This window comes from Lissotriton helveticus, chromosome 9 (genome assembly GCF_964261635.1).
Source record: "Lissotriton helveticus chromosome 9, aLisHel1.1, whole genome shotgun sequence".
NCBI classification, from domain to species: domain Eukaryota; kingdom Metazoa; phylum Chordata; class Amphibia; order Caudata; family Salamandridae; genus Lissotriton; species Lissotriton helveticus.
The window spans coordinates 558,582,522-558,594,854 of record NC_136070.1 but is presented as its reverse complement, the minus strand read 5'-3'; the positions used below and the strand labels follow the sequence as shown (position 1 = coordinate 558,594,854).

Genomic DNA, 12,333 nt, shown 5'->3' with positions numbered 1-12,333 from the left:
TTCTGCCTCTATGAATAGATATCAGAGCCTCGTGGGAGGGCCAGAAATTCGATCATATGGGAGCTGACATTATCGCTATGAGAAAAACGATCTTCAGAGTTAGAAGACGCAGAGACCAGCTATGCAATGACTCAATTGGGGTGCACATCAAGAATGTAAAGACCAAAGCGAGGTCCAACTGTGGGATCACAAAGCATTTGGGTGGGAACATGTGAGTTAGCCCCTGCAAAAAACGCACAATAGGGGATTTAATAATGAGGGCTGATTAGGTAAACAGAGAAAGAACAAAAAGCCCAAAAAAGCCTTTAGCAGTAATCACAGCAAGTCCTTGCTGTGCCAGAGAGAGACAAATAACATGTTAGACAGCTGGACTTGCAAAGGGTGGGTGTGAAGAGAAGTACACCAAATAACAAACCTTTTCCAGCATCCAGCATAGATAGTTTTGGTGGATCGATGCCTGGCCTGCCAAGATGACATCAACTACTCCAGGAGGATGGCCAAAAATAGTCAACTGGTGCAATCTCCAAACATAGAGGTGTAGGTTAAACAGGCTCTGATGAAGGACTCTGCCCTGCTGTTGTGACAGAAGATCCTCCTTAAGTGGCAGCTGGATTAGAGGACAGATGATTATGGGCAGAAGTATAAGGTACCACACTCTCTTGCTCAATCGGGAGTAAATAGGATGATTTAGGCTCCGTCTTTCCTGATCTTCTTCAGAACCTTGGTCATTAGAGACAGAAGCACACGTTCCGAGTTCTACTCTAGGTGGAAGGCATCTCTGAGCAAGCACTGCCTTAGGAATTCCAAAGTGTAAATCACAGGGCAGTGCATGTTCTTTGCTGTGGTTCAAAGATCAAGCACGGGTTGTCCCCATTGCTGGATGATGTGTGTCACCTCCGCCAAACAATGCTGACTTTGTTCATTCACCCTGACATTTAAAGATCCTGTCAGTGTTGCACAACCAGGGAGATGCCCTGATGATTCAGCCAGTTCTGGAAATATAGAGTTTCCTGGCAAAAGACCCACAAACTCATTCTGCCCTGCTTGTTGCAGTATTACATGGTGGTGGAGTTGTCTGTAAGACCATGCACTTGTTCCTCTCTGATGGATGGAAGAAAGGCTTTTAGGGCCGAGCAAATCGCCTACAACTCCAATAGGCTGATATTGAGGCAGGTTTTCGCCTGAGACCAGTGTCCTCTGATCGCCACCTCTCCCAGATGACCTCCCCAACCGAGCAATGATGCATTGTCACAGCCATTACTCTGGGTGGGGTAGGGAGAGGGATTTGCCACCAGTCTAATTGTGGTCCAACAGCCATCCCTACAGATCTTTTGCAGTCTTCTCTGACATCTGGTTGAAATACAAAAAGGTCCCTTGGTACTAAGCCCACTGAGACTTTAGATTCCATTCAAGAGCGCGCATGTGCCACCTGGCGTGGTCCACAAACAAGATGCTGCAGACCAAAAGCCCAAGGCGCCTCCAGAAGCCTCACAGCTACTCTCACTGAGACCCAGGTCGAGGGTCGAAACATTTGGATCACAGCCAGAATGTCCTGGACTCATTGAGGTGGAGGAAAAGCTTGGATTAGCATTGTGTCCAGGATGGCTCTGCGAAGGAGTCAGGTGTGATTTAGAGACGTTGATGGAAAATCGCAGTGATGTCAACAGGTTGGCAGTCATCTAGAGGTGATCCACGGCAAGCTGAGGCATGCCCACAATCAAAAACTGGTCATCCAGTTACAAGAAGGCTCGTAAGATGGGCAGCAACCGACAACATCACTGTCGTAAGCACCTGAGGTGCACTCGCAAGGCCAAAGGGGAGCACTGACAACTGAAACTGCTCACAGCCTACTTGAAACCGCAGGTAGCGCTTGTGGACGGAGACGTGTAAATAGGTGTCCTGCAGATCTAATGACACTATCCAATCTCCTGCATCCAGGACAGACCCAACTTGGGCCAGGGTGAGTATTCTGAACTTGTCTTTCTTGAGGAGGAAGTTAAGAGGGTGAAGCTCGAGGATGGGGTGGAGGCCTCCGTCCTTTGGTGCTAGAGAGTGACAGGAGTAACAACCAGTCCTGACCTCTGATGTGGGAACTCTCTCTCTGGCGCCCTTGTCCAAGAGAGCCTAAGATGTCGCAGGATGGACAAGAGGTCCACCAGAAGTCATTGTGGTGTCGGAGGAATGCTTGAAGAGCTGGAGAGAAAAGAGAGAGCATATCCATTTAGGGCAATGTGAATTACCTATTTGTCTGATGTAATGCTTTGTCACCAGTGGAGGTAATAGGTGATATGACCTTGTACTGAGTAACCTAAAGTGGTTTTGTGGCATACACGGGTAGAGGGTGTATTTGGTAGATTGTTGCTCCTGAGGGCCTAGATGCTGGCGACCAGATTCCTGACCTCTGGCTCGAAAGGTTTGGGAAGTCTGATGTTGCTGAGGGAAAGTTTGTATTGGCCTTTGCTGGCACCTTCTTCCCAAGCTTTGAATGGGTAAAACTGTTGGACGAACTACCATGTAGGTGCTTCCAGTCTGAATGAGCGCGCTGTTGCTTTGCTCTCCTTAATGGGTTACAGGGCTGAGTTTGTCTTGTCTCTGACATGACAGGGAGCCACCCAATGGCATGTACATTCAAGATTTTTGGACTTCGCTGGATGCCCCATATCAGCAAATCCAAGTGTGCCACCAAAGCATCACACTGGTAACAACTGGACTACTCAAGCAGTCGGTAGTGTTCAGGCCCCAACAGATGACTCGATTCATTGCACTTTGACGATTCAGTAAAATCAGTTGTAGATTTGTTCAAAGGTATCTGGAGCGCTGCCAAGAAGTTGTCCACCATATCTCATAATGCATGCGAATAGCACCCCACGAGTCCCAGCCTTTCTTTTGCAGCATCCAGCACCACCAGGTTCAAACCAAACACGTTTCTGACCACCCCGTCAGGCATGTTCTCCTTAGCCTGCCTTGCCCTCTGGTCCATTAACTTCAGTTGCCACCTGGGTCGCTATTCGCTTTGCAGTCAATAAGGACTCTAGGCGGATCCTCCGACATCACTGGCATCAACACCTGAGGCCCGGGCATTGGTCATGCCACCATGTGTGTGGTTGGGTTTGGCGTTGGCCCCGAAGTCGGGGCTGACCCCGGATGCAGTCGAGAGGCACATTCGGCAGTAACCTGACTGGAGGCCTCCTCGGATCCTTATGGACCAAAGATGCTACGGAGGAATCTGGCAGGTTACCAAAAATTCACAGCATGGCCTTTTTGAATGCCTGAAACTGCTGCGATGTCACTGATCAACCCTAGAACTCAAGTTGAATCAGGATCAGAGACAGGAGTTCCGAGGTTGGAGACCAAGACTTGGAGGTCCCCTAGTAGCCGCACGATACCTCATATTGGGAGTGGCGGGCTAAGGAGGAGCCATGCTTGGACTTCTTATGATTCTTCTTCATTTACTTACCTAATAACTTTGACCTAGAAGAAGATTGTTCTTGGGACCGATTTCAGAACCAAAAATGCATCCGCATCCTCGACTGTGAATGGGAACCGGCCTTTCGGAGATGCTTTGTTTGGAACGCAGAGCTTGGCCTTGTGGTCCCAGATGGACTTTAGTTCGAGCACAGTAATTACACGACGCCAGAGACAGACCTTGTGAGGGCCCGTAACTGACATTTGTTTGTGACATTCCTATCAAAGTTTAAACCCTGTTATTTTAGGGGTAGATATGTCCCTTGCACTCTAGAAAAACTTTGAAAAATATTTAAAAAAATTAGGCTGTCAGCCCTGACAGAAATCAAGGCGCAGAATGAAAGGAACTGACTTCACTGCACAGAGGTGGCAAAGTGGTGCTATGTAGGGGACTGATCAGACACAGAGCTGCACGGTGCCACCTACTGATTCGTGAGGGAATTGTTGAGAAAATTCTTTGGATCTACTCTTGCTCCTCTGTGTTTTTACAAGGTGAGAAATTTGCAGTTATAATTATGCGTCAGCAAAATGGGGCAATTGTGTCCCCCAACACCACTGGAACTGCACCCTTTCACCATGTTCTACTGTCATCTAGAATAGTGGCTTGAACTTCCTCCATTAAATGTTCTTCAACATTCAATCCACCTTCCTTGCAGTGCTTTTGTTGCACTCTTATCCCAATATAAATAGCCTCTTGCCCAAAACAAATCCTGGTGTGAACAGTACTGATAGACTTCACAACTGTCATTCGTAGGACATGTTCATCACCTGTTCACCTAAGACAACAGTCAGTTAATATCCTAATCCCTGCAAGCTACAGCATCCAACACACAGGAGCCTGTTCACAAACTTAATTTTGTGGTAAATGAAATAGTACTAGAGCAGTCCCACAAAATGCTATTCAACAACTACTGGTGGAGACCTCCACCTCAGGCTCCCCTATCTTTTCTAAGTGGAGATTTCTACAATGGGAGAGCCCTCCACACCTATATGCCTACGTTTTAGTAGTAAATCTTGGAGGGGCAAGCAGGGAGTGGCTGGAAAATGGGTAATACATACTATAAAATGGAAGAGGGTTAGGGAAATTTAAGGAGTGGTTTAAAGAGGTATAGGGAACTACAAACAGCTTCCCCCAAAAGAGTAAGCTCGTTGCTAATCACAAACTACAATTCTAAAGAGTTCCTAAAGCCAGTCCAAAATGTAACATACCTTTGGTAGATGTAGTCCAGCCCAGCATTAGAGTAAGTCAAATACAACACATGGCCCCTTACAAGTACTGCTAAACACTCACATAACAAGGCTTAAAGTTACACCCCCTTGGGACTACTGTTAAATAAAGAACATTATTTTGAATTTCAGCACCTTCACCCCTTGTTCCTCAAGAGACTTTGGCATCCTTTGCAGCTAAAGCACCAAGATAATGAAAGAACATATTGCAACACTACTCAAGACTCTAGACATCAGGCAGCACATCATTACACCGACTCAATCTGAATGCAACACTCTCAACCTCTTTATGATAACTGGCCAGACCACTATGCAATTTTCTTTTCCAGCCCACCACACAGCACTGCTCCTTGACTGAATTCCTTTTTACTGCCCCAGAAGGAATGCACTGGCCTCTTGAACACCCACAAGCCAGCATCATATGTAAACACTCAGTAAAAACAACACAGCCATTAAAAATATAGAACCCAATACACAATACATGGTCTTCCAAGCTCAAGCCCTCCGCACCATAGTACACCAAAGAAATAGTAGAGAACACACAAACCATGGGAAGACAAGAAAAGAAATGGAGATGAACCAATGCCCTTGACAACCTTACTCAACTCAAGAGTTTCCCTCAATGCCCACATCCCTCTTCAACCAGTCCAAAGCCACCTTCTACAAGATAAAGTGACCAGCAGAGGCAAAGATCTTTTCATGCTTGTTAAGAATTGCATTTGATGTAATGTTTCCCACAATAAATTGACATTAATTCAACATGTACCTCACCATCAATCACTCTGGGAAGAGAAATAAATCAGTGCCTATCAACAGCTCGAATCAGAGTTCCAGAGCACTTACACTCCCACTGTGCGCTAGCCTTCAAACCTCTCTTATACACTGGACTAACCATCATCCTCTACAATCTCACGGCTACAGTTCATAAAGATGACATTCTACCATCTTCCATTATGAAATCTCTTAATGGAGAAGCTCCAACAACCATCCGCAAAGTCATCAACCTTTCCCTCAGCCACAAAACGTTCCCAGACGTCCTCAAAACACATCTGTTCCATTCTCTACTGAAGAAACTTCCCCTGACCCAGGCAACCTCACTTACGTTCCTTTCATTGGAACAGTCACAAAGAAAGCAGTAGCTATCCAACTACAGGATCAGACAGTCAATGACTACCTCTAATATATTTACAAATACAGGTTCAGACCTCTTACCACAAGGAGACAGCCATGAAGCAAGCAGTTCATAATGCCTTCCTTATCAGTTACAAAAATGGCCCCTGCCTCTCAATCCTTCTACACTTCTCACTGACCTTTAACACAATTGGTAATCAAACGCAAAACAACTTAGAAGCTCAACCCAATAAAGACATAATTTGTCCCTTTCTCCAACAATCCCAAACAGCTTTTGAGTTACGTCTGGGTAGTCAACTTAAATCTCAATGGCTACCCCAAGCTGAAGGAAATTAGAAAAACATAAACTTAACATCCACACTTGATACAGACTTCTTCTTCAAGCAACACATCACTAAGAAAACTAGGACAGCATGGTACTGTTTCTACTGAAAATATTGACACCCTTCCTAAGTATAACCTCCTTCAGATCAACACTCCAATCAGTGGTCCTCTTCAGCCTGGAAGGAGGCAACGCCTTGCCCAACAGCCTCACTTATTCTACATTATGACCTTGACAGGCGTCCTATGGTTCAACTATTGTATCATTATTTGAAAAAGTTGCTTCAGCTATCATATCTCGTCATTCCTTACAATCTCTAGAAGGACAACAATTGCATTCTCTATGCCACAAAGTGGAAACACCAAACACACACAATACCGACACACACGAAATGTAGACAATGGCAATCAGATTTCAATAGTTAGACCGAAAAAGCTTAGAAGTGCTGTCAGGCTAAATTTGAAGAATTAGTAGTTCCAGTAGAAACCCACTTTTCAATGTCCTTTAAAAGTTCAAATGTTTACCTCTGTTACCACTGGAGGTAGAACCTTCTGTCATCTCTCGTCCTTCACCGATTCCAAAGTTGGTCTCAAAAGATTTATCCCTCTTGCCCACAGGAACGTCTATATAGACCTGTTAAAACAAATCCAGAGTTTCATCTTCATGGTTTCGTTTTGATCCAGCCCTTTCAAGAAAGGCAATTTTTTGCCTTACCTTTCATGATGTCAAACTCTGTATTTTTTTTACCGTACCCACAAGAATATGGTTGACTTTACCATGAATGTTTTCCATACGGTACTGTGATCATATTACTTTCCAGCTGAATGGCATAATTAATAAATAGAATTGTTTGTACCATTTTTAGCAAACCACTTCACTTTTGGCCTTAGCCGTAGTTACAATGCAAATGATTACTACTAGATGTCATTTTTCTCCTTCCTATCATGAAAGTTGGAAAAAAGGGGTTTCTTTCGGATATACATGTTTCTATCTTAGTTAAGATGACAGAATAGCTGGGTTTTCGTTGACCAAAGGGACCACAGAAGACAATAAATATTTAATATACTTCACATCTCGGGTACGATTCTCATCTGAAAAGGCAAGGGAACTCTTTTATGAGCTATGATCCACCAGTGAATTTTTCTTTCCACAGTCAATTGTTCTGAAACCTAAAGTTTTTCAGATTTAATAAAATACCAAAAAGGGTTCTCTTCAAGAGCCATCAGTGTTACCTATTCATGCATAAGTGTTTCATATGTGGACCCAAGTTTCAGAACACAATCTGACCAGACTACTCCTTGTCGCACAAGTTTTTGAACAGGTGAGATAACTTGCACACATAACTTAGTTTGTATGACCTAATAACCGCAGTACTTTCTACAAGGCTTTGTTCTGATACCATCTACTTGGAACCTTTTTAAATACAGTGAATACATGAAAACATTGCTAGATGACTTAGGAGTGGATAGGACATGACCAATGGATATCTTGCAGAGTGTTCATAAGAAATTGAATGTCAAATCAAATGACACCTGAACTCCTTGAGCAATTTCATCCCTCTTTCTTGCTTGCAGGTATTGTGCAGGATTCCAGCAATTTAGATGAATTGTGTGTGTGGCATTGTCTAGCTTAGGAACCTCTGAACTTAAGTGGAGTGCATAGGACAGTAGAGTATTTCAGGATTTTCCCTTAATCCGGTCTAAAAAGTGTTTCTTGAAAAACAAAAGGCAGCTGTGCATTTGTACTTTGAGATGGAGTAGGATACATGATGATCCTCAGGGCAGTAAATTAGTTGTAAATGCTTGACAACACTTTTTGTCTCGGATGCCGCATAAGAAATTGACACATGAGTTTGCTAAATAATAAACCAATGCTAAAAAGTCTCCTCGAGTACTGTAACTTCTCCACTGTTCTTCTTTCTATTGCTTACAGATGTGAATGAATGTGACATGGGTGCCCCTTGCCAGCAGCGTTGCTACAACACATATGGCACTTTCATTTGCCGGTGTAACCAGGGCTTTGAGCTGGACCGAGATGGCTACACCTGCAATGGTCAGTGAGCTTCATCAATCACGGTTTTACCCTGAAGTAAATTATATGTCCCATGTCAGATGTAATAGCCTTGGGGCTTTAAAGCAACCTTTACAGCTACCAACATCAGAAATAAGGACTGGGAATCTCGGGCACAGTTGGGCCGTGCCAAGAACTTGAAAAGTTGCTCCTTTCTTATGATTTACTTCCAAGGTGGCTGAGACTGCGGAAAGATGTATTTAGAGGAATAGGGTTACAAAAAGATGTTCTTATTTTGATTTCATTTGAGATTAATAATGGAGGAGAGTTTTTTCTGTATAAACCGGAAGCAAAGAAATATGCATACATTAACCAATCTTGTATGTTTTTTTCCCTCACATGCTCTAACAGATATTGACGAGTGCAGCTACTCCAGCTACTTGTGCCAGTTTCAGTGCGTGAATGAGCCAGGACGGTTCTCCTGCAATTGCCCTCCGGGATACCAGCTGTTGGGAACAAGACTTTGCCAAGGTACGGGGGTTCTTTTAATTGAACCAGTGTTATTTTATGGTTCATTTTTTTATTCAGCCTCAAGGCGACAGATATGAAAGTCTTTTAAGAGCAGAAGGTAACTGAACCAGCAGTCTGCTCTGAAATGGAGAAATGAGAATGCATTTAAGAACACATGTACTGTCACTCCCTGCAAGTCTACCTGAATGGCTCATCTTGAATGGCCTTCTGTGTCATGTGTATGACGAACTCAAGCAAGCGTGTTTTTTGTTGGGACTGAGAACTATCCACTGGGAAATAGATATGCTGCCCCACATGTCTAGCATTTTATCTCAGATTATAAAGATTTTTCAGTCTCTTGCCCTTAAACGTTAAACTCTCCAAGACAAATAGAAATCTTAAGAGTTATATCTGAAATAAATACTGTATCAAAGCCTTGTTTGCTAACATCACTAAACCAATTCATTTTCTTAATCAGATCTCGACGAGTGTGAATCTGGTACCCATCAGTGCACTGATGGGCAGAACTGTGTCAACTTCCATGGTGGTTACAGCTGTGTAGACAAGAACCGCTGCCAGGAGCCATATGTTCAGGTTTCAGACAAGTATGTCTAATGCAAATCGGCAATACAGGCTGAGTTATTTATCAAAATATTGGATTGTGTTTAATCTTGAAGTAGTCTGTGTCAACTAGTTACCACACTTACAGTCAGCAATAAGTCATGAGTCAATATAGAAAGCTGCAGCCCTAGCACTTTCTTTCTGTCGCCTAATTGTTTAACTTCCCATCTCTCGAAGACTGCAACACAGCAGGATGCTGTTGATATTTTAGGCACTGCATAGGAGACCAGAAAAACTCTGCTCTCAAAAGTGTGTATTTTACATGGTATGCATAAGCGATGCACATAATGGAGGTAGTGCAAAACTCTATAGTGGGTGTTATGAGAGCAATAACCCCATGGAACTGCTCATTGGATGGATTAAAGGGGAGAATCTGCCCTCTTATATAGAGCATAAAAGGAGGTATGGGGTCACAGCCATAATAGTAGCATTTACTATTTAGGGTGGCAAGAGCGCTGAAGAACAAGTTATTTACATTTGGTAGCACTCATTCTGGTGAATACTCTATCTTCTTCTTTTTTCAATTATGTTTATAGACATTTTAAGAAAATCAGTACAAAACCATGAATCGATAATACATGCACAACCAAAACTGTAGTTTCTGACAGTATAATCATAATGAATTGCAGTAGGTGCTGAGCAGATCTTTAAGCATTGCAAATTACTTTTCACTATAAATGTATCCCTCCTAATTTATCCCACAGGTTTCTCTCAATAAACATCTCAAGAAAGTATGTTATAGGCAAGGGGGTGGTGGTAAATTATTTTGGCACTCATATCCCCCAGGTTAAGAAGGCCTCCGCGACCCTGTCATATCTACAGATGGTTTTAATGCGCTATTCAGCTCCAAGCACCCACTGCTGCAAGTCCTTCTTCCAGACTCTCTCCTCCGGTGTTTGGGGTGCAGACAAGTGTATGTCTATAGGGCATTTCGCTAGTACTACCCAAAGTGCCACCATTCAATGGTTTCATTTTTAGTTTCTTCCAGTAGTGTAGTATTTCCAGTAGGCATAGTTTTATTGTTCCCTCCAGGTCCAATCCTAGTAGGCGTGATAAAGCTCGAACCACAAGTCTAACTTGCTTGGCAACCAAGAAATTCTGTGAAATAATGTATGAGTTTTCTGTTATGAATGCCTAGAAGAACTTAATTTTTAGTCCATTTATCACAGAAATAGTGCTGTAAATCGCACCAAAAGAATGGCAATTTTTAAAAATTTCTTCACAAGGGGAGAAATCTCCTTTTTGCCGTCAGGCTCGCTCGCTGCGCTCGCTCGCATGGGTTGATTCGTTCTGCATACGCCCCACCAGTTTCAAATTTCACCAGCTCCCCTGCCTTAAAGTTTTTCAACTAGATGTGTGGCTGAGAGGCCGTAGCACCTACCAACTGCCTTGCTCACCAAAAGGAATTATAGTTTGTTCTGGTACTGGATCGCAGCCAGAGGTACAAAAAATATCTTGTCAGTTCGCCTGTCTGGGTATTTTAAACAGGCATGCTTGAAATTTTTAAGCAAAATATTTTATATTTATTATTTGAACAGAAAGGAAAATATAAACCTTTGTTTAACATATATGTCACTTTTCTAGCTCAGTGCGGATGGCACTGTGCATGCTTAAAAACTCTGCTAGAGAAACTTACATTTGAGATGGGCAGTTTTAGAGTGTCAGAGGTGTTATAGAGTGTGCAATATAAAGGAACTGCTCTCTACCTAAAAACTGGAAACTACCTAAGAATCCCTAATTCCTTTTTTGCATAATTTATGCATCATTCTAAGCCTGAAAGAGTATCGCTTTGACTTCTTTTGGGTGCTTGCTGTGTCTCAACAAATGTATATCTCTCTGATGAGCTTTAATGAAAGAGAAACATATGCCAGGAACAGCGTTTATTCATTCCAGATTGGCTTGGATGGTATTGTACCAGTCCAAAGCTGTAATGCTGTGCCTGGAGTGGTAAAAAGGCTTTTGTCATTTATCAGCTTGGCATGGATTGCACTAGCTAATTATATGCTTAAATACTTGCAGAAAAAATAAAGAAAAAAAGACTTGGTTCTTTTCTAGATCTGCGTGGATGGCACTATGCTAATTCTATGCTTAAAAAACTCTCCTAGAAATAAGATATTTGAGGTGCCCAGTTTTAGACTGTTGGTGTATTGTAAAGTGCTCCATACAAAGGAGCTCCACCTAAGACTTGAGAAAAGCATCATGAGGAAAGATTCTGAATGGAATGGTTAGAGCGTGAGTTACGGGTTCTTAACCTCCGTAGTGCTGCGCACGTCCGTTGGCCGACGATGCCCCGCTTACTCATCAGAACGCCCATGGCTTAATTGCCGCCGCGGTTAAGTGTTAAACACTATGTGGGAGGATTCGCAAATTCGTCGCGACACTCAGCGCTGCCTCCCGTGTGACTTTACAGTAGATTCATGATTTCTGCTGAAAAATTAAAAAAATATATACACTCCAAGTCACTCAGAAAGTCATACACCCACTCAGATCTACTCACAGACCCACTCAGACACTTATGCACCCACTATCATACCCACTCACAGACTTACTCAGGCACTTGCACACCAACTCACAGATCCACTCAGACACTCATGCACCCACTTACAGGCCTACAAAGGTACGCACCCACTGACAGAGCCACACATACAGATACCCACACACGCACTCATACACCCCCTCAGTCACTCAGGCACCCACTCACAGACCCACTGAGACATTAATGTACCCACTCACAGATCTACACAGGAACTCACACATGCATTCACAGACCCACACAGTCACTCACACCCACTCAGAGACTTACACATACACTAATACACCCATTCACAGACCCACTCAGACACTGACACATCTACTCACAGGCCCATTCAGACACTCATGCACCGACTCAAAGACACACTCATGCACTCACACACACCCACACCTAGTCACACACCAACTCAGACACATAAACATACACACACTCACAGACCCACTCAGTTCCACCTTACAATACAGCATTTCGGTTTTATGCAATTTTAACACAAATTATTTAAGATTAACTAATA

At 43.2% G+C, this 12,333-nt stretch overlaps 1 protein-coding gene across 1 annotated transcript in view; it reads left to right on the top strand.

Annotated features, from left to right (window-relative positions):
- The window catches only part of EFEMP2 (EGF-like fibulin extracellular matrix protein 2), a 131,093-nt gene that overhangs the window by 52,769 nt on the left and 65,991 nt on the right, over positions 1-12,333 (top strand). Inside the window, exons 7-9 of the mRNA XM_078660457.1 lie at positions 8,078-8,197; positions 8,567-8,686; positions 9,144-9,270. Of these exons, the coding sequence (XP_078516583.1) occupies positions 8,078-8,197; positions 8,567-8,686; positions 9,144-9,270 (367 nt within the window). The remainder of the gene's footprint in view (positions 1-8,077; positions 8,198-8,566; positions 8,687-9,143; positions 9,271-12,333) is intronic.